Here is a 23,567-nt window from a genome sequence, read left to right on the forward strand (position 1 = left end):
GCTCGGGCCTGGTGCACTGGGAAGACCCAGAGGAATCAGGTGGAGAGGGAGGTGGGAGGGGGGATCGGGATGGGGAATACGTGTAAATCTATGGCTGATTCATATCAATATATGACAAAATAAATAAATAAATAAATAAAAATTTAAAAAAAAAAATAACATGTGCACCATATTATATCATTGAAATTTGCTAAGATAAAAGAACTTAAAAGTTCCCACTAAACAAACAAATAAATAAATGAGATGTGCATGCTTAGTTGCTTAGTTGTGATGGACTCTTTGCAATCCTTAGCACTATGGCCCACCAGCCTCCTCTATCCATGGGATTCTCCAGGCAAGGATACTGGAGTGGGTTGCCATTTCCTTCTTCAGGGGATCTTCATGACCCAGGGATCGAACCTGCATCTCCTGTGTCTCCTACCTTAAGGCAGATTCTTTACTGCCTGAGGCAGATTCTGCTGACCCACTGGGGAAGCCTAGAGTGAGGTGAGGAATGTATTAATCAATTGGATTCTTTCACAATGTATAATATATGTATATGAAAACACCACGATATGCACTTTAAATATCTTACAATTTTATCTGTCAATTGCACCTCAATAAAGCTGAAAAATAAATACATTAATAAACATAACTATGCATTACCATAAAACACTAAAAATTAAATAGGATATAATAACATGTGCAATACAAGGCTGTTGGCTTGAAAATGGAAGACTTGTCACCTAATACCTATATATTCCACAGTTACTATAAGACCTCTGGTTAATTATATTACACATAATTTAATTATAATTAAAATAATTGCTAATTATATTTACAAAAAGGTACAATAGGCTGGGCTTCCCAGGTTGCACTAGTGGTAAAGAATCTGCCTGCCAAAACAGGAGACGCAAGAGATGCGGGTTTGATCCCTGGGTGAAGAAGATGCCCTGCAGGAGGGCATGGCAACCCTCTCCAGTATTCTTGCCTGGAGAACCCCGTGGACAGAGGAGCCTGGCAGGCTATAGGCTATTGGATCTCAAAGAGCTGGACACAACTGAAATGACAGCACACACGCACAATAGCCTCAGATTAACACAGCACAAGTATAATGTTATTTTTAAATTGGGGTACAGTTGCTTTACAATGTTGTATTAGTTTATGCTATACGATGAAGTGAACCGGCTATATACATACACACACACACACACACATCTCCCCTCCCTCTTGGATCTCCCTCCTACCCCCTCCCCATCCCATCCCATCCCACCCATCTAGGTCAGCAGAGAGCACAGAGCTGAGCCCCCTTGCTATCTAGCAGCTTCCCACGAGCTATCTACTTTGCACATGGCACTGCACATATGTCAATTCCAATCTCCCAATTCATCCCACACTACCCTGTGTCCACACACCCATTCCCTATGTTCGCATCTCTTTTCTTGCCTTGCAAATAGGTTCATCTCCACCATTTTTCTATATTCCACATATATGCTTTAATATACGATATTTGTTTTGCTCTTTCTGACTCACTTCACTCTGCATGACATCCCTATGTCTCACTTTCTGCTACATTAAAGCTCTTTCCACTTCTACTTAAGCAAACTATATCTGTGACATTAATGAAAGGTAGAAAAATGGTTATTTTAGGACAAAAGCTTGTTGTCCAACATAGACCTACAAATGTCTGAGATTCTTCTCTCTGCATTTTGCTAATCAGAATACAAAAAGATCTCCATCCTTTCCCATCCAGTACAGAGATGTGAATGTACTGTTTTTGACCAAAAGCAAATCTTTGCTTGTAGAAACATCCCTGTTTTCAAAGATATTATACATTCCCCAGAAAGAAGGGTTTTGCCAAGTTAAACTGTAATTAACAAATAATAAAAACAGATGCCTTCTCTGAAATTTTTATAAAGCTACACAACATATTTTCTTTTCAGATAATATTTAAGTAAGAAGTTTGAGTCAAAAAAGAAGAGTAAACAACTCGAAAGTATAAAACCCTCCTAAAATTAAATTAGGCTACTTAGTCTATTCTGGGACGTTTACTAGCACATTCCTACTATAATGATTATGAGCATGTTTTTCTAACACTTCAAACTTATTTTTTTAAAGAAAAATTTAGATTTTTTAGGAGCTGGTCAAAATGATGCATGACAGAGAATTACGACATTACTTTTACCACTATTACTATAATTTATTTAACACTAGAGTTAGAACAATAATGTGTGTGTGTGTGCTAGTCATGTCTGACTCTTTGTGACTCCATGGACCATAGCCTGCCAGGCTCCTCTGTCCATGGTATTCTCCAGGCAAGGATAGTGGAGTGGGTTGCCATTTCCTCCTCCAGGGGATCTTCCCAACCCAGGGATCAAACCCACGTCTCCCAAGTCTCCTCCACTGGCAGGTAGATTCTTCACCATTGAGCCACTGGAGCAGGCCCTAAACAGTAACAATAATGAGAAAATATAATAGGAAAAGAGAAACGAAATGATATAAGATCTAAGAGATAAAACAATAAAGCAAACAGCAACAGAAATAACATACATAGAAAAAGGAAACATGTCTTAAAATCATGAATTTTTAAAATATGGATAAATTGCTAAAAAGATTAAAAACACTGATGTTAGAACTGAAAATTACAGGAGATAAATATCTTAGAGAAAAGAAGGTTTTAAGTAGCTCAGCACATCTTCCAAAGTTTGAGGTGTTTCTAAAACTAAAATATGAGAGTGCCATTACCAGGATGGTAACTAGCTTGTTCCTGGCTTCGCTCCCTGCTCACAAGAAGAAAAACTAGCAACTCTTCAAGGACAAGACACCACTGAGAGAATCCTAGGACATGGGAGTGGGGCTGAAGCACCCTGGGACCCCAGACACCAAGGCAGACTGCATTAGAAGGATGGATGTTAGCTGAACAGACTGTGGTGATCACGTCATTGCATGATCTATGTAAATCAAACCATCCTGCTGTTACTCCTTGAACATACCCAGTGATGTATGTCAGTTATTTCTCAAGAAAACTGGGAGGAAAAACTAAGATATGGAAAGGCCTAGTAAAAAGAGCAAAGATAATTTAAACTTGAATTCTTGTACCACTAAAAAAATAAGAGGCAGATAAGTGGTTTCTGAAATTAGAGTGGTACTATAACACTCTGAACAGACAGTAATTTAAATTTCTTTTATAGAATGAAAAATAAATATTCAACGGTACCCTTCTGCTGACCTTCACTGTCATGGAATGATCTCTTTTTTTAATTTTTTTGGCTCTGTCACTGTTATGGATGAAACTGTGTTTTCCAAAAATACATGCTGAAGTCCCGACCCTGGCACTTTGAAACATGAGTTTATTTGGAAATAAGGCCCTTGGCAGATACAATTAGTTATGATGAATTCATACTGGAGTAGACTGGGCTTTTAATCCGATGTGTCTTTATAAGAAGAGGGAAATTCAGTCACAGCAACTGGGACACAGGGAGAACATGATACGATGATGAAAGCAGAGATGAAGTGATGCAGCTACCACCCGAGGACCAGCAGGGACTGATGCTCTCCGCCTCCAGAAGCTGGGAGAAGCAAGGGAGGATTCTACCAGTCTCAGAGGGACCCTGCCCCTACTGGCACGCTGATTTTGAACTTCTATAACAGAATGAATTTCTTTTGTTTAAAGGCACCCAGTTTGTGGTACTTTCTTACGACAGCCCTGGGAAATGAAGAGAGTCACTGTGTTGTCTGCAAACCCAAGAGAAAAAGTTTAACTAAAGGAGAAGGGTTAGGAGAGCAGTGTATCTCCAAAAACTTACCTGCGACGTAGTCACCAAAGCCAATGGTGGTTAAGGTGATAACCACAAAATAAATGGCATCCAGGGCACTCCAGCCTTCTATGTGCTTGAATATGATTGCAGGCAGAGCGACGAAGAGCACGCAGCCAAACAGAATAAAGATGATTGTTGAGATGATTCGTATCTTGGTTTGACTAACATTCCACTTCTAGGGATGAGAGAGGGAGAGAGAGGGGGCGGGGGGAGAGAGATGCTAAGAGAGAGAAACTGATTGATATCGATTATTGATGTACCTGCAAAGTTAACCTATATATACTGTTTAAATTATTTTTTATTGGAGTATAGTTGCGTTACAACGTTATGTTCATTTCTACTGTAGAACAAAGTGAATCAGCTATACACACACACACACACACACACACACACACATCACTTCTTTTTTAGATTTCCTTCCCATTTAGGTCACCATAGAGCTCTGAGGAGAGCTCCCAGAGCGATACAGTAGGTTCTCATCAGTTAGCTATTTTATGCATATAACCTATACACACTGTTATCAGCAAATTAGCAAATGAGAATGGCATTTTATTCTTTAATAATTAACTTTCAATTGCTTTTACTTAAATATATTAGGCATAATATGAATAACTGAAAACAACCAATGCTAATAATGATGCTACTTTACTTTTATATAGCTTTCCAACAGGTAAAATACTTTCTAAAGTACATAACATTTGCTCAGAGAACAAAATTTCAGATTTACATCATTCTTTGTTTACCTGAACTACTTTTGAAATGTTTCTATTCTACAAGCAAACAACTGATTTCGGGCCAAAGACAACCTAGAAATATATGAAAACTGAGAAAACTGAAGCATAAATATCCACTGTTGATAATTGATAAAATCATTAACTTCATGGAAACTTTTCCCCTCTCCTACCACATTTTCCTATCATTGTTCAATTGACTAAAGCAAAATACTAGCAGACTTAAAGTCCACAGTTGATTCCCATGTGAACTAGACAAGCCATTTCACTATTCTACGACCTTAAGCTATACAACTAAATATACAAGACACGATATGTAGACAACGGTAAGTCTTCAACACCTCTAAGCTAGAGCTGCCCTCAGAGAACCCACACTGTTTCACCTCTGAATTTATTTTTTTTTTTTTTATTAGTTGGAGGCTAATTACTTCACAACATTTCAGTGGGTTTTGTCATACATTGATATGAATCAGCCATAGATTTACACTTATTCCCCATCCCGATCCCCCCTCCCACCTCCCTCTCCACCCGATTCCTCTGGGTCTTCCCAGTGCACCAGGCCCGAGCACTTGTCTCATGCATCCCACCTGGGCTGGTGATCTGTTTCACCATAGATAGTATACATGCTGTTCTTTTGAAACATCCCACCCTCACATTCTCCCACAGAGTTCAAAAGTCTGTTCTGTATTTCTGTGTCTCTTTTTCTGTTTTGCATATAGGGTTATCGTTACCATCTTTCTAAATTCCATATATATGTGTTAGTATGCTGTAATGTTCTTTATCTTTCTGGCTTACTTCACTCTGTATAAGGGGCTCCAGTTTCATCCATCTCATTAGGACTGGTTCAAATGAATTCTTTTTAATGGCTGAGTAATATTCCATGGTGTATATGTACCACAGCTTCCTTATCCATTCATCTGCTGATGGGCATCTAGGTTGCTTCCATGTCCTGGCTATTATAAACAGTGCTGCGATGAACACTGGGGTGCACGTGTCTCTTTCAGATCTGGTTTCCTCAGTGTGTATGCCCAGAAGTGGTATGAAACATGTGTGCATGCATGCATGCCTGCTAGGTCGCTTTAGTCGTGTCTGCCTCTTTGCAACCCTATGGACTATAGCCCGCCAGGCTGCTCTGTCCCTGGCATTCTCCAGGCAAGAATACTAGAGTGGGTTACTTGCCCTCCTGCAGGGGATCTTCCCAAACCAGGGATCGAACCCATATCCCCTGTGGTTCCTACATTGCAGGCACTATCTTTAAACTGCTGAGCCACCAGGGAAGTCCCCATACGAAATATATCTAATGTTAAAATGAAAATTATAATTTCAATTGAAAATCTAACACTCAGTGGTCTTATTTCATCAATAGTTAAATACTTGAACTTTTTGTGAAAAGATAAAACATTATCAAATAAAAAATAAAACATAATATTAGTGACAGAAGTAACAAATCATCTATAATCTCACTCTAACAGAATTATTTTCTTCATTCATAACTTTCAAGAATAAAAGCTTGTCACCATGGTATTATTACTATTTTTTACTTAAAATTCTAAGAGCATTTTCATTTATTTTTCCTACTGAATATCATATGCCCATGAACATCTTCATTATATTATTTTTGGTCCTACTAAATTACATACCTTAGTTAAATTTCTATCTGCAACATTATTAAAATAAGTTATAAAATCCCCTTTATCATGTTAGCTGTATATTATTCAATCCTTCAGCAAAGGGTTAAGGTTTACTAGCTATGTTAAGATTTCACTTAGAATATCTCTAAATCTCAGAGTAATGCCTCATCATTAGTACTATTATTCATATAAATGGCAAAATGGAGATTTAAGGGTAAAATAACTAGCTTAAGTGAATATAGCTAAGATACAATACATCTGGAATTTGAGCCCAGGACTGTCAGATTTCTACTTCTGTATATTTTGCTTTTTCTCATTCATTAATATATTCATTCAGAGAAGTATAAAAACAACTATACAGTGAATTGTTTGCAAAAAGAAGTTCATGTAAATTGTTATAGAAAACCCAATAACTTACATCTAACTATATGTGAGGTGAACAGAAAAGTTATAATATTTTTGAAAAATGAGACAATTAACATATGCAGTTAAATGGCTATCATACTCACAATAAATGTATCTTCCACTTTTGCGATTCCTTTTCCAAATATGGTCCCTAGTTGATCTCCAACTCCAGCCAACAGAAAGCCAAAGAGGGGAATTCCCAGTAAGGCATAGATGATACAGAATATTTTCCCCCCTTCTGTGCGTGGTGAGATGTTTCCAAATCCTAAAAATACAAAGAAGAATAAGAATTCAGTTGTTTAGAAATGAGTAATAGTTTAAAACATATGACCTCAAACTTGATTCAGAAATTTCCAAATATTATAAGATATCAATCCTAGATTTCAACTAATTAAGAATCCCTTTATACCACATAAGCTTTTAATGTAAAATCTTCTTAAAAACAAGCACTCCAACAATCTCCAAAGTATGGCTAATATTCCAATAAAACTAGATGATGAAAACTGAGGGAGTAACACACACAATAAAGTCAATGTTTTCATTCAATTTACTTCTACCTCCCTATGCTGCTAATGCAGTTGACTACAAAGCTTTTGTTGCCATTTATTAAGTGTGTATTGCCTTAAGAGTATTCAAATATGCTTAAATTATTAAACATTTAATAACAACTTAAATTTTTTTTTTCATTCAAGTACCTACCAAAAAGCAGTAAATGAAAACTTAAAATTATCAAACCCGTGAATTACAAATTGGCATTTGCCATCTACATTTACAAGGATTAAATCATGTGCAGCTGTTACTGCTGATTTTCAAAATCCCCTGCAAGAAGTTCAGAGTAGAGAGCAGAAATGAAGTGCTCTGTGCTCTGAGGAAATCTGGCAGAACAGGTCTGCATATAGTTAGACATTTCCAGGAGCCAATTTTATGAACCAAATTTTTGTATCTTTTCATGTCTAGAAAAGCACTAAAATCCTTAAATCTTTCATGGTGATGACTACTCCTTGTGACTAGCAGAAACTTTCTGCAAAAAAATAAATAATGTTCTTAATTCCATACACTCCCCCTTCACCAAAATCACATATACACTGACCTTCCCCCCTACCTCTTTGGAGCAGCTTCTCAGAGCTGTCTGAAAGGCTCCGTGGCTATCATCCTCATTTTGCCCCCAAATAAAAGTTAACTTGCAACTCTTATGTTGTGCGTTTTTTTTAGTCAACAATTTTTTTTTTTTTTTTTTAGCCTCCAGTTCAAGAGCTGCCTTACTACTTCTCAGACCCACTGACGTTTGGGGAATATGATGTAAGCTGTCTACTCATTTAACTCATTTACCTTCCTATGCATTTACCTTGCATCTGCTCTTGTCTACTAATGCTTTGGAATGCTGAGCATCAAGGCAATATATACAAATGTCCATCCAGGGCGTGTGTGAAAAAGGCCCAGAAGTCTTTTATCAAGGTAATTTGAAGAAGGAAAAGGCCATCGCAAAAGTTAGGTAGAATGTTTAACCTGGACTGTTTGGAAGAGTGTAGCATTTCTTTACACCATCAAAGATGGAACTCAACCATCTCAATCCTGTCTTCTATTCTATTATCAATAAGCAGAATACCAATAACAAAAGAGACCTGCTAAATCAGGAGGGTGGATTGTTTTGACCTGGATTCTCTGATTATTCCAGAGAGTCCTGCTAAGACCTAACACTTTTTTTAATTGTCTCTCCAGATGAACAACCGTGTGACCTGAAGTAGGGCAAGCATCTGAGTTATCCCATATCATCCCATTTTCTCTTTCTGCAGAAGAGGATAAATATCTTCAGAGTTACATCCATGAGAAGTAACCTACCACCAGCAAGGATCAAGGATCAAAAAGAAAAGATACAATTAAAAACAAATACTGACTGGGGCATCACTAAAAATAGGCTCTACTGTTTGAAAAATAAAAAGCCTAAGCATCAGAGGGCTCAATTTGATCTGCCCCACATGGGTTAAAAGGACATCAGAAACAAGACTCCCAATTTTTCATCCATCCCTGACATATTCGGCCAGAAGTAACCAGGACATCTTCAGAAAAGGGGACAAAGGATTTCCTCAGAAATCCTGCTTATGTCACGAATGAGATGGCCCCCAATCCAAAGAATTCTAGATGTAAAGAGAGTCGATCTACCTTTCATTGATCAAAAGACAGAGACCAGTTCCTTGTGGCATCTCTATACTTCATCTTTATTATCTCCAAAGTTAGCAGACGGGAGAATGAAAGGAGGAGGGTTGGTGGAGTCTGACATGACTCTTCTGGGAGTCTCTTCCTGCTTCATCTTCCAAACATGAACCTTCTCTCGGTAACATTATGCTGAGCTCTCCTGCTGAACCCGTGCCTTGGAGGTGGAAGCCCTCACACAGTCACCCAGTGCACACACACACACACACACACACACACACACACACACACACACACACACACACACACACACACACACACACACACACACACACACACACAGCCACCGAGCAGTCTTCTGACATAAAGGATGTGCCAACAATGCCCCAGACATTTGCCCGAGTGAGAGGATCACATGGTTGTTCAGGGGATGTTCCTCGTGTTTTCTTTCCTCTTTCCCATGAAAGAAGAGTAGTCTTCACTCCACGCATTTACCACATCTTAAGCAATGAATAGATCCTAGTAAAATGACTTGATACTATTAATGGACTTATGAAAAGTATCTATTGACTCTAAGCAATACAGCATGCCAAGCTTGTAAAAAGATTAATTTTAGTGGTTGTCTGGACTTCCTGACTCTTTCCTTGGTTAGTCAGCAGCATCTTCCTTGCCTCAGGGTGAAACAGACTGTTTTGGCAAGAAGAAGATGGAAAAGAAACAATATTAAGTTTTGTTGTAACTCCTAAATTAAGGTGTTCACACTCAAAATGCTTTGCCTGAGGAGAGCAGCTGTCAGTTTATAGCATCACATATGCTTGGCAAGAAAGTTAAAGGACTGGCAGTTGATCCAGCTTCCAAAGAGCTTAAGGGAACAGACTAGATTGAAGATTGAAGGGGCCTGACTGTGGAGGAGGTTGGGTGGGGCAGAAACCAGAGGACAGGACCTGGGAGGAAGAGAGGGTCCCACGGTATCTTGACCCTATCTTGAGAGATCAATGGTTAATTTCTCAGGAATTCTATAAGTCAGTTGACTTCACATTGATAGTCTGAAATCAACTACAGTAGACATATTTACACCTTAGAAATTGCCAAGCACTACAATTTAGGACTTCTCCCTTTTCAGCTACTTAATATTGACCAATACAGTACAGAATAAGAGCCAAATTTAGGAGACTGTACACAGTCTGTGCTAGAGATCTGAATGGAAGCCAAACCAATGCCTCTAGGCCAACCGCTGACATTTATGGAAATATATCATCAGAACAGCTACCCTCTTGCCTTCACATCACTTTCAGGGAAGGGCCTTCTGCAGAAAGCTGCCGTAGGTCCATTGTTAGTGGAATACCTACAGGAGGCCCATATATGCCACCCCCATCTGAATAGCTCCAAGTGAACATGTCACTTTTATGACAGAATTTGTTAATACTACAAATAAATAAGACCCTTTTCAAACACTTTGCACACTTGCAATTATATATTTGTAACAATTGATTTAATATCTATTATATACATATTCCACACTTGACTATGAGTTCCATGAGTGTAGAGATTGATTTATTATAGATATATATTTATTATTCCATGAGTTTATCATTTTTAAGTTCCATGAGTACAGAGATTGATTTATTATTTACATATGTTAATAATAAATAATCATGTAAAAAAACCAGACTGCATGAAGCACAAGCTGGAATCAAGATTGCAGGGTGAAATATCAATAACCTCAGATACGCAGATGATACCACCCTTATGGGAGAAAGCGAAGAGGAACTAAACAGTCTCTTGATGAAAGTAAAAGAGGCGAGTGAAAAAGCTGGCTTAAAACTCAACATTCAAAAGATGAAGATCATGGCATCCAGTCCCATCACTTCATGGCAAATCGATGGAGAAACAATGGAAACCGTGACAGACTATTTTTTGGGGCTCCAAAACCACAGCAGATAGTGACTACAGCCATGAAATTAAAAGACACTTGCTCCTTGGAAGAAAAGCTATGATCAACCTAGACCACACATTAAACAGCAGAGACAATACTTTGCCGACACAGGTCTATACAGTCAAAGCTATGGTTTTTCCTGTGGTCATGTATGGATATGAGAGTTGGACTATAAAGAAAGCTGAGCTCCAAAGAATTGATTCTTTTGAACTGTGGTATTGGAGAAGACTCTTGAGAGCCCCTTGGACTGCAAGGAGATCCAACCAGTTCATCCTAAAGGAAATCATACCTGAATATTCATTGGAAGGACTGATGCTGAAGCTCCAATACTTTGGCCACCTGATGGGAAGAGCTGGTTCAGTGGAAAAGACCCTGATGCAATAAATATTTTGCAACAGTTTTCAGTACAAATTGATGGAATTTTATAAAAGTAATAAAACAAAGTAAAGAACCAATAATAGCTAAGAATATTTGGGGGGAAATGTAGGAAGATTTGCTCTACATGATATATGTGCTGTGCTGTGCTGTGCTTAGTCGCTCAGTCATATCTGATTCTTTGCAGTCCCATGGACTATAGCCTGCCAGGCTTCTCTGTCCATGGGGGTTCTCCAGGCAAGAATACTGCAGTGGGTTGCCATCCCCTCCTCCAGGGGATCTTCCCAACTCAGGCATGCAACCCAGGGCTCCCGCATTGCAGGCAGATTCTTTACCATCTGAGCTACCAGGGAAGGCCCTACATGATATCTACTATACAGCTATTAAAAAAGCAATCTGATTAACAATCTGTATAATTTCTTGTAATTCTTTAAAAGTGATAAACAAAATAATTCTGATCATGACAAAGGGTGTCTGTCTATCTCAAAACATTCAACATCATACTTAGTATTAAAGGACAATAAAAGGAATCCCCTTACAGTCAGGGGGGGAAATATCCATTTGACAATTTACTTTTTTTTATTATTCTGAAAGTTCTAGCAGACATAATGGCAGTAAACATATGAAAGGAATGATTATTATAAAAAAGACAAATATATTAGTTGTAGGTGGAATTAAATATCTAGCAAATACAGGAGAATATTAAAAATTATCAAATAGGAAAAAAGCTCAGGAAAATAGCTGAATATGTGATAAATATGCAGAAACCAACAGCATTATACTACTTTAGCACAATCTCAAATTCGCTAATTGAAATGGAAAAATACCTTATTTTTAATATAAGGGAATTATGAAATACCTAAAAGTAATCTCATCAAGACATACGGAAGAGCTTTAGAGAACAGTTTGGGCTAGTGTAGAGTGAAATGCAACAAAACAGAAAAGAACAGAAAAGACTAGAATAAGGTTAGACATAGCACATTTTAAAAGCATCATAAATTCAAAGTTGAATAATTATACAATTAAAAAGGCTGGGAAAATTGATTACTATTTTAAAGAAAAATTCACCTTATATAAAAATAAGTACCATGCAGATGAAAGATACAAATAAATCAACCAAACTAAACTACCTCCCTATTGATCCCCTCTGATTGTTTCTTCCTTTGCCTCAAATGCAAACCTTCGCCCCCCCCCACAACTCTTCACCTGGTTGATCCTTAAGATTCCATCATTACTTAGGTTAGAAATTAATTTCTCCAAGAAGCCTTTCTTGAGCCCTCACTATACAGCCCCAAGGTTGGGCATGGTCCCCCTCCTGTATACACATTCCCTTTATCCTAAGAATCATCTCACTAGATTGTAACCCTCAGTTCCATAAGGAGAAGTTCTGTGAGGGGCCATTTCTTGGTCCTCAATGTAGCCCTAGTGCTTTTCCTTTGGACATCTAAAGTAAATAGATTCTGGGATTCCCTGGTGGTCTAGTTTTGATCCTTAGGTTTGATCCTTAGCTAGAGGACTAAGATCCTGCATGCTGACTCACAGTACGACCAAATAATAACTAAGATAAAATTTAAATAAGAACAACAACGAAAACAAGGCTCAATTCTAAAAAATAAAATTTTTTAAATATATATTCTTCCTGAAACTCCCTTTCTACTCTCTGCCCCTCACTGCAGCCCTCTCTTCTTTCTATTCAGGCAGTTTCCATTTTTCAAATGTTGGCGATTTCAAGAGTACTTGACTCACTCTCAGAGCTTAGACCTAAAGTGCCTTCAAACAGCTGGTTTGCTGTGGCTCTCATGAAATCGTGGGGTTGTGGAAAGATGTTCACAAAGGAATCCTTCTCCTGACTTTCGTTATTCCTTCAAAATCTCCTCTGTGCCTAAGTTGTTAGCTGAGGTTTCTCTTCATTGTGTTGACTTCTGACTAGTACTTTTCCTTTAAAAATAATCAGATTAGCATGTTTAACTTCCGTCCCTCTGGTAATTCAGGATTTTCTTCTTAGTGGGTGACTAGCAGATAACGACCACGTTCATTCACTTTGTCACGCCATATTTTAAAAGGATTTTTAATCAGAGGACAATTGCTTTGCAATGCTGTGCTGGTTTCTGCCATACAACATGAATCAGCCATATGTGTGTGTAACCCACAAAGCCACACACGTATGTGTACACACACACATCGCAGAGTGCTGGGGTGGGCTCTCCGTGTTATACGATAGTTTCCCACCGGCTGTCTATTTTACACACGGGAGTGTAAATCCCGTAAGATCCCAAAGCCATATAGCTCCGCAGGCAATGAAGCAGATCCCCAGTCCACGGCAACCCTGCCATTCTCCTCTGCTTCTCGATGGTTCTGCTTACTACTTCAGGCCATCCAAACAGCCTGACCATGGTCTTTTCTCAACCAAACCATCTCATCACAGTTCATTCTCCCTAAAGCACCGTTAGGTGTTTATACTCCGTAATCTGTAAAACCCTTAGCTGTTCCAAGGCCTTTACTTACAAATCACCATTCCTATTTCCCCAAACTCCCTGTTAGGCAACTGTACTCCCTTCAGTAACACCAGAGTCATCATTACTCACTGAAAAAAAACTTAGCTCGCCTTTTTTGATTCCTTACATTTTTTTATATTGTTTTCTCCTTCTAGCTGGTACGAATGCGGCCCCTTCAATCGTGATTTGAAATCTTTTCTGTCCTTTCTGCCCCCCACCCCCCACACGTCACTTCCAATATACAGTCATTCCTCTCCCTCTCAGCCAGCTGTGATCTTGCTTCTTTGAACATCCATAACACTTGCTATTTCCTTTTCAGGGATTATGTATGACTTTTACATGAATTCCTGCCATTTGGTTACATGCTTTTGTCTTTCTTCTGGGTGACAAACTTCTTGGGAGCAGAGATATTTTTCTTTCCTTTACATACAAAAATGTGTAGTGCTTTGCTCAGAGCAGATGTTCAAGAGAATATATTAAACTAAGAAGAAACATCTATGGGTCTTATTCATATATTTTAATTAAATAGACATCCTCAAATCTAAATAGTTCTACTGTACTTTTTTTACTCCTTTTAGTTTTATTCGAAGCTGACAAGTAAAAAGAGAGTTCTATACCTGTGCAAACTGTATTTTAAAAAGTAACAACTAAAATGGTATTTTAATGTAAAACAATTTAAATTATTTTAGATGCAGAAAAATAGTAATAGAGTAGCGTATAAGGGTAAAATACTGGAGGTAGGGTAAGAACAGGGTAAATTCAGGGTGTTCTCTGTTAGCAACCTAAGAAAAAGAGGAAACTATTCAGAAAACAAAGTGAAAGGATAATCACACCTGGTCTTTTTTATTTATTTGTTTTTTAATGATTTTTTTTTCACGTGGACCATTTCTGAACCTGTTACAATATTGCTTCTGTTTTACGTTTTGATTTTTTTGGCCTCAAGGCATGTGGGATCTTGGTTCCCCCACCAGGGATCGAACCCACACCCCCTGCACTGGAAGTTGAAGTCTTAACCATGGGACCACCAGGAAAGTCCTACACCTGGTCATTTTTCAAAAGGGAGTCAAACCCACAGCACTGACATACAAGCTAACCAAACACTGAATAAAAAATAATAGTTCTGGAAACAATATGATTTTAATTAAGAGATAACTAAACAATGCTTTGATAAAAGAAGTATTCATTTCAGAACTTTCACAAAGCAGTACATTGTTCTTCTAGGTCATTGTTTTTAAACCAAGGGTGCACATCAGAATCACAGAAGGAATTTAAAGAATCCACCCCAGAACACCTAAACTCTTATCTTCCACTGGGAGAGGAGGGGATTCTGTTCATGTATTTTAAAATATCTACAGATGTGATTCTGATTTACTTTCTGTGACAGGGGCATGGTTTTGTGGGTCTAAAGCTATTCAATATGGGAGGTAGGGCTCCTCAGGAGAGAAGAAAACAAAATTAGGAAGTGAATTGTATGTAGGATGACCATGATCAGAGTACCTCTTTTAGACCAGCTATGGCATTACTTCATTACTCTATTTTCATTACCAAAAATAAAATAATAAAATAAAAATGAAACAACTGTCAATATCAATGATAAAAATAATGGCCAACACTATTTATTGAGACACACACACACTCTTTTTCTCTCTCACTACATCACAGATACAGTGCTAGTCCCTTCATGAAAGTGAAAGTGTTAGTCACTTAGCCATCTCTACTCTGCAACCCCATGGACTATAGCCTGCCAGGCTCCTCTGTCCATGGGATTCTCCAGTCAAGAATACTGGAGTAGGTAGCCATTCCCTTCTCCAGGGGATCTTCTTGATCCAGGGATTGAACTCAGGTCTCCTGCACTGTGGGCAGATTCTTTACCATCTGAGCCTCCAAGGAAGCCCCAGCCACTTCATGTGTACACTCCATTCAACCTTCGCAACCCTATGAGAGAAGTACTGTTAATTATCTTCATTCCGAACACAGAAACAAACAGGTTTACTGAAGTAATGTGTTCAAGGTTAGACACTTACTAGACTTTAAGGCTGAGATTTAAACTATTAATTCGATCGCTTACAGCAAGTATTTAGGAGTAAGGATCAAGGCTACAAGTATCATTCCTCACACTTAAGGGATTTCTCAGTTAAATAACCAGTGAATATGAACCACCCCTGGACATACTATTCTTCCAGCACTTGCTGATTTACAGAGACTGGGAAAGAATGTATAGGAGCATCAAAACAAATGTGTCAGTTAAAGGAATTAGATTTTGACCTCCTGTTTCACCATTACTATCACCAGCTTTCCTCTTGGCCCAGAAGCCACCAGCCTGCAGTTCAAACCGTGTTTCACAAGATGGCTCCCTTGCTATCTTTAGTTGCAATTTACATCATAAAATCCTACATCACAGTTGAATGATGGCAAATCTACAGGAAGCTACCTATTTCTTAAGTTAATTTTTATTTTTTGCTAACAAGATACAGTTATAAAAATCTACACCTGCAGTTAAAGGTTGAAGGGAAATTCTCTTGCAAAGTAATCTTGCCAAAGAACAAGAGTCATCGACCTGTACGTTGCTTCCAGCTTTTCATTTAATACATTGGAACTGCATCCTTTCTCTTTTCACAGATTCAAATATGTGGGAGGAAGGAAAGAGACCTAGTGAGGGGAGTGGGAGTAAGAGCATATTTAAGTAGCACTAGAGCTTCACCCACTGGTGAGAATAGCCTAGACCATATGGGTCAAGGGAGAAGTAAAACATCTCACCTCAATGTTCTTCTCAGTCCGCATATGCCTCTCCTAGGGAGAGTATCTAATTGTCCTGGATTAGATTCTCAGTGTTCAAAGACGTGCATTTTGATAAAACATGACCACTAAATGTTGGTCAACAATTTCATCTGAAGCTCAAGCCAATAAACAGAGATCTGTTCAAGGTGTAATGAAATGATATTTCTATAAATGGCAGCAAATTCACGTGCTATTTAACTGCCTCTTATTATCTGGTCCTCCTCTTATCTCAAGAGGGGAGAAAGATGATCCAACAGCATCAAGGAAGTGGCAAACTATTTCTTAGCAAGAAATCTGAATAACTTACATTTTCCCACACATATAGAGACTGTAATCAAGAATCTGAACTATGATAAATGAATTTTCCGGAAATCATACTTTAAAGGTTATTGGTAAAAGAATTTTCTGATAAGAATTTTAGTATAATTTTAGGTTATCTTCCTGGTCATACACGACATCAAATGACAAACCATCAAAGCAATAAAGAAAACCATACTGTCTACTGGAAAACATTCTGTCTTGGACTAAACTCTGGTCTGGCTCTTCTGAGTTCTCTTTTGACTAAGCCTTGGGCTCCCATGTCCTTTTTTATAAAGTTCAGTTCTAGTAAGAATCCCATTGAAGTTCAGTTTAGCCAGAACTGCGTCCCCCACCCCCATTCTCAGTATTTGATCATCCTGTTTCCTTATCCTTCGACATTGCTCAGGTGATGCCTGATCACCACTGATAGCTCTTTAGCAAGAATCCTGTTAGGGGGACTTCCCTGGTGGTCCGGTGGTTAAGACTCTGCGCTCCAATGCAAGGGGCCCAAGTTCGATCCCTGGTCAGGGAACTAGATCCTGCATGCTGCAACTGAGAGCCCACACTAAGACCTGTTACAGCCCCATTAAAAAAAAAAAATCCTGTTAGGGTGGTTTGTTTAAAATCAGCCCCTTGTGTTTCCTCATGTCCCCTTTTAGTCACTTTCAATCTATGGGTTCCCCACCCTGTGCTCTTTGGCTATAAATCCCTCCTTTGCTTTGCTGTGTTCAGAGTTGAGCCCAGTCTCTCTCCCTTACTACGAAGCTACCGCAGTGGTTCCTACCCTACCACACGGCCCGGAACGAAGTCTGCCTTACCACTCTAATGAGTGTCACCGAATAAATTTTTTTAACGCTATAAGCAGTAAAATAATAAAACTATACAATACCTCTAAAAAGAATATATTAGACACAATAAGTGCATTTTTTTTTCTCTTTTTCATTTTAGAGAGTTGGATCTTGGAGGACATTGATAATCTGAACTGCCAAGAAAGCTACACTGTCTTTGATATGCAATAATTTTCCTCAATTGCAAACAGACTCGCTCAAATCTCCCTTCAAGGATACTGAGGGCAATATAGCACAGTGATTAAAACTGCAGGCTGTGGAGCCCTAAAAAAACTGGGTTTGAATTCTAGATTTGCCACTCTGTCCCTGAGAAAGTTATTAAAAGAATTTTTGAGAAAACTTTATGCCTCAGTTTTCTCATTTGTGAAAAGTGAAGAGGACTGTGTGATTTACTACACAGGAAGGACATGATATGATGCTCGGCACATGGCAAGCAGTTGGTGAGTATCAGCTGGCCAATGCTACTTTTCTGCCACAAAGCCTGGCTCAGGTACAGCCACGGGTAGTCTGAATAAATGTCCACCTCACACACACCTCGGTCACTCAGTCGTATCCGACTCCTTGCGACCCTATGGACTGGAGCGCACCAGGCTCCTCAGTCCATGGGATTTTCCAGGCGAGAATACTGGAGTGGGTTGCCATTTCCTTCTCAGGGGAATAAATGCCCACTGTTGATGAAAACAACGGTGGTAAAGATGGTGATGCTTATGCGGACGCTACTTTTCCCACTGAAATGTGTTTAGAGTAAGGAGGAGTTAAGCCAATATTATTTTTCTTCTTTAAAAAAATTTTACTGGAGTATAGTTGGTTTACAATATGGTGTTAGTTACAGGTGTACGGCAAAGCGAATCAGTTATACATATACATATATCCACTCCACTTTAGATTTTTTCTCATATAGGCCATTATAGAGTATTGAGTAGAGTTCACTGTGCTATACAGTAGGTCCTTGCTGGTTACTCATTTTATATATAGCGGTGTGTATATGTCTGTCCCAACCTCCCAATTTATCCCTCCTCCCCTTTTCCCCCCAGGTAACCATAAGTTTATTTTCTACATCTGTAACTCTATTTCTGTTTTGTAGATAAGTTCTTGTAACTGTTTTTTTAGATTGTACATATGAGTATCATTATATCACTTATATATTATAAATGATAACTTACAATATATAAGTGATATTATATGCTATTTGTTTTTTTTTCTGCCTGATCTCTTCTACGCAATATAACAATCTCTAGGCCCACCCATGTTGCTGCAAATGACATGATTTTGTTCCTTTTTATGGCTGAATAATAATATACCATGTTCTTTTTTCACGCTCTTCACTGTGCCATGGAACAAAAACAGTTATATGATACCAATCAAATAATGAACAAAGTGCTCTGTGTTACTGCAATTCATTGGTTATTGTCACAGCCAACCAGGCATTGGCAGCTATTAGATATTTCATCCTTCATTAGCAAGCTACACATAATAACTATATCACAGCAAAACCTGTTGTTTTGGAGGAACTACTTCAACATCTCTCACAGGGTCTCTAGATAGTATCTTATCTGAAATGGTCTATTATTTTTCTGTATTCACAATATAAAGTACCACAAATAAAGAGGGAAAAATCACCTTAAGATAGTAAACAAAATTATAAGATGTAAGAATTGAAATGGCCAATAGAATTCTAATCCCATCATTATACAAATACAAGAAGCTGAGACCAAGAAAATTGAAGTATTGGTGGTAATTAGGTAGCAGACGCTGAAGAGACGGAATGCAAAGTTTTTAAGTGCTGAGTGTCCATATTTAATACAATTTAAGTTAAAATTAAATTATGGCATAAGGATTTTTCTACGCATGTCTTGGCTATTACCCTGGGGCAGTAATTCAAACCTCATCTACTACTGCCATTGTCAAAAAGGAAAAGAAAGAGAATGTGACAGCTAACCTACCTGAAAGACGTATAATTATCCAGACACTGAACCTGAGTGATGACAGGTGAAGCTGGGTCACTGAGATGACAGAACACATCACCCAAACCATTAAGAGACACTGGGTAAATTCAACTTAAATTTAATATCCAACATCTTCTAAGATTCACCTCAGATATGAGATGAGATTTCCATGCATTCTTTGATTTTTGACAAATTAAATATCTTAAAACTAATTTATCTGGGTATCTTATTTTTTTTTAATACACTAAAAAAGAAAGTTAAGGATGCATATTTTCGTGTCTAAAAATTTATATTCTCAACATCAAAAGAGTAAGGCCACTTATAGAAAAGGTTTTCCTCACATGGCAAAGGCAGATATACTTTACTTAATCCAATATTCACAAGTAACAAGTGTTGGAGGATCCATCAGAGCCCTGCACTTTTCAAGTTGATTTTCTCCAAATTACTTATATATTTTCCAAAGGTAACAATGGCATCATTCATTCACCTAGAAACGTAGAGTCCTGAAACAGTCCCTAACCATTAGGAGGGACACGTGAACAGATATGATCAGTTCACAAGGAATTTATGGTAAATCACATATACCCTGCTTTTCTCAATGTATAATGCAATAGAGTTCAGAGATTATGAATGTGGACCCTGCAGCCAAGCCAGGTGGATTTGAAACCCCACTAAATGCCATCTACTCGCTGCATGACTCAGGCACATTATCTAAACCCTCAATGCCTCCCTTTGCTTATCCTAAAATGGGAATAATGACAGCAATACCGTATAGGTTGTTGCAGGGATGAAAATGTTTGAATATACACATAAAGTACTTAAAAGAGTACCTAGCATATATAGAATGTTATGAAAGTGTTAGTAGCTCGGTTGTTACCGATTCTTTGCGATCCCGTGGACTGTAGCCCACCAGGCTCCTCTGTCCATGGAATTCTCCAGGGAAAAACAACTGGAGGGGGTTGCCATGCCCTTCTCCAGGAGATCTTCCCAACCCAGGGACTGAACCTGGATCTCCCACATAGCAGGCAGATTCTTTATCATCTGAGCCACCAGGGAAGCCCTACTGAATGTTATACTTCTTTGCTATTACCTTATTACATAAGGGACAACATAAAAGACAAATATTTCAGTCTATCCCACAGTTTTGCTGACTTGTCAATGTCTTTTGGGTTTTGTGCATGCATGCTAAGTCACTGCAGTTGTGTGAAACCCTGTGCAGTGTAGTCCACCAGGCTCCCCTGTCCATGGGATTCTCCAGGCAAGAAATGGAGTGGGTTGCCATGCCCTCCTCCAGGGGATCTTCTTGACCAGGGATTAAACCCGTGTCTCTTATGTCTCCTGCACTTTATATATAGGTCTTACCAATCTATACCGAGGGCTTCACTGGTGTCTCAATGGTAAGAGATCTGCCTGTCAATGCAGGAGACCCAGGTATGATTTCTGGGTTGGGAAGATCCCCTGGAGAAGGAAATGGCAACCCACTCCAGTATTCTTGCCTAGGAAATTCCATGAACAAAGGAGCCTGGCCGGCTACAGTTCACAGACTCACAAAGAGTTGGACATGACTTAGCAACCAAACAACAACAACTAATCTACGTCTATTACATAGTTCTGTCAAGCAAATAACTATCAAAAGTTCAAATAATCCACCCAACAACTGTTGGTGATTAATCAATCACAGGCTATTAATTTTCATTGGTTCTGTCCTACCTAATGTTTTGCTTTATGTGGGTCATTTCCTTTGGTGTCTAGAATTTATTTCCCACAGACAGTAGAAAATGTGCTCTTCTAAGACTCGGGACTAGGAGAAGAGGGTGGGGAAAAGTCCATCCCCCAAACTCTGACCAGGAACGTTTGAACTGGAAAGAAGTATAAAAGGAACTTAACACTGAGAATCTATTATGAGGGAGAGACTGTGGTATCCTAGGCACTTTGGGTATGTTTTCCTCAATTAATTCCCAAAGTAACATTCTGGACTGTGGTGTTGGAGAAGATTCTCGAGAATCTCTTGGACTGCAAGGAGATCCAACCAGTCCATCCTAAAGGAGATCAGTCCTGGGTGTTCATTGGAAGGACTGATGCTGAAGCTGAAACTCCAATACTTTGGCCACCTCATGCAAAGAGTTAACTCATTGGAAAAGATTCTGATTCTGGGAGGGATTGGGGCAGGAAGAGAAGGGGACGACAGAGTATGAGATGGCTGGATGGCATCACCGACTCGATGGACATGAGTTTGAGTAAACTCCAGGAGTTGGTGATGGACAGGGAGGCCTGGTGTGCTGCGATTCATGGGGTCACAAAGAGTTGGACACGACTGAGCGACTGAACTGAACTGAACATTCTGGAAAAGGTGTCTTAAAACTTAGGGCTCAGAAATGTTAAGTAAAACAGACATGAGCAATTGAAATTGACACAGCCAGCATTTAAATGCACATCTATCTGACTTGGAAGTCTTGCCCAACTATGGAAAACAGGCTGCCTGGTCTCAGATCAACCCACTCTCCCTTCCCTGACACAGACAGACACGCACACACACAAATAATTCCATTTACCTGTTTTAGGTATGTTTGACATTCATAGGGTTTAATTTAAAGGAAGGATTCAAGAGGTGGTAGACAGGGAAGGAGTGTGACCACCATTGTTTCTCACCACCTGCATTCTTACTTCTTAATTTCTTATACAGTCTCATTTGAACTTGAATTGAATCATGAACACACACACACATACACACAAATTACAAGAAGGCCTCATCGTGCCCAGAATGTGAACTCTGAGTACATTTTTCTCTTTTCTGTAATCTCTTCACAGCTATGAAGACTATCTCAGATTAAGTCCTTTATCTTGAATTCAGTCTAATAGAAAACCTAATCCTGGAATGCAAGATTTTAGTAAGAAATCAACAAGACACTCTCAAAGACAGCTCAGGATAATGGCTATAAAAACATGATTTCCTTGTTTCCATAACAATTCAGAGCCTCTAGAGAGAGAATATGGGAGGATTTTCCACTTGGTAGAAGGCAGTGTGCTGAAATTACTAATTGGTAGCTAACTCTAGTTATGTTATCCTGCTACTAAGCCTGCCCACATTGAATTAAGTGGGAAGAACTTTTGAGGCCCCCATTCACCCTCTGTGTTCACAGTTTAGAAACACAAATTCAAAGCGAGAACAAGTAATATAAAAACTGGAAAAGAAATACCATCTTTTAGACTCCTTTAAAATTGTGCCTCCCATTCCCAGCCTATTTTTCTGGTCTAGTCTTTTTTTTCCTTTATCCAGTACCACTTTTTTAATTGTTATATTTGCATGCTTTCCTTTTCTTGTTTTTGTTTCAATTTTTATGAAATATAGTTGATTTGGGGGCGGGGTGCTTCCCAGGTGGCGCTAGTGGTAAGGAACCTGCCTACCAATACAAGAGACATAAGAGATACTGGTTCGATCCCTGGGTTGGGAAGATCCCCTGGAGGAGGAAATGGCAACCCACGCCAGTACTCTTGCCTGGAGAATCTCATTGACAGAGGAGCCTGACGAGCTACAGTCCACAGGGTCGCAAAGAGTTGCACATGACTGCAGCAACTTAGGACGCGTACATGCTTGATTTCTAATGCTGTGCCAGTTCTGGTGGTCAGCACAGTAATTCAGTTACACATGTGTGCGAGTGTGTGTGCGTATTCTTTTCGAGATTCTGGCTTTGCAGGCCAAGTAGCCTCTGTTGTACTATTCAACTCTGCCATCACAGTGTGTAGATAGCCAAGGCAATACTAAAATAAATTGATGTAGCTGTGTTCTAATAATTACAGAACAGGAGGAAGGCTGAATTCTTAAAATCCAGAATGTCGTGGATGGGGATGGTAATACTCTAGTTTTCTAAAGCATAACATTTCTTATCATGTTTACAGAAAACAATTCAGAATCTGCAGGATTTTGGAAGAACTGAAAATATTTGACACTATAATATCACTCAGAGCTCAGCAGTAACATAAGATTTTCTTATTTTTAGAAATGTACTTTTGCATGGTTTCCTTCTGAGCACTGTATTCAGTTTTCTAAGCAGTTATTTAGTCTGCCAGCATCTACACCAGCATATTACTACAATGTTTCTGACACAGTATTTCTTTCCTCAATTTTTGAAGTGCTACAAAATGTTACTTTCTATCAGTCTAAAAATTAAAATAG

The 23,567-nt window shown here is 38.8% G+C and overlaps 1 protein-coding gene across 5 annotated transcripts in view; it reads right to left on the reverse strand.

Annotated features, from left to right (window-relative positions):
- Window positions 1-23,567, reverse strand: part of KCNK2 (potassium two pore domain channel subfamily K member 2) — a 208,097-nt gene that overhangs the window by 50,196 nt on the left and 134,334 nt on the right. For all 5 annotated transcript variants that reach the window (XM_043924206.1, XM_043924203.1, XM_043924202.1 and 2 more), the window contains exons 4-5: window positions 6,669-6,829; window positions 3,786-3,972 (exon numbers count right to left, since the gene is read on the reverse strand). In XM_043924206.1, coding sequence (XP_043780141.1) covers window positions 3,786-3,972; window positions 6,669-6,829 — 348 coding nt within the window. The remainder of the gene's footprint in view (window positions 1-3,785; window positions 3,973-6,668; window positions 6,830-23,567) is intronic.

Source organism: Cervus elaphus, chromosome 14 (assembly GCF_910594005.1).
Source record: "Cervus elaphus chromosome 14, mCerEla1.1, whole genome shotgun sequence".
Taxonomy (NCBI): Eukaryota; Metazoa; Chordata; class Mammalia; order Artiodactyla; family Cervidae; genus Cervus; species Cervus elaphus.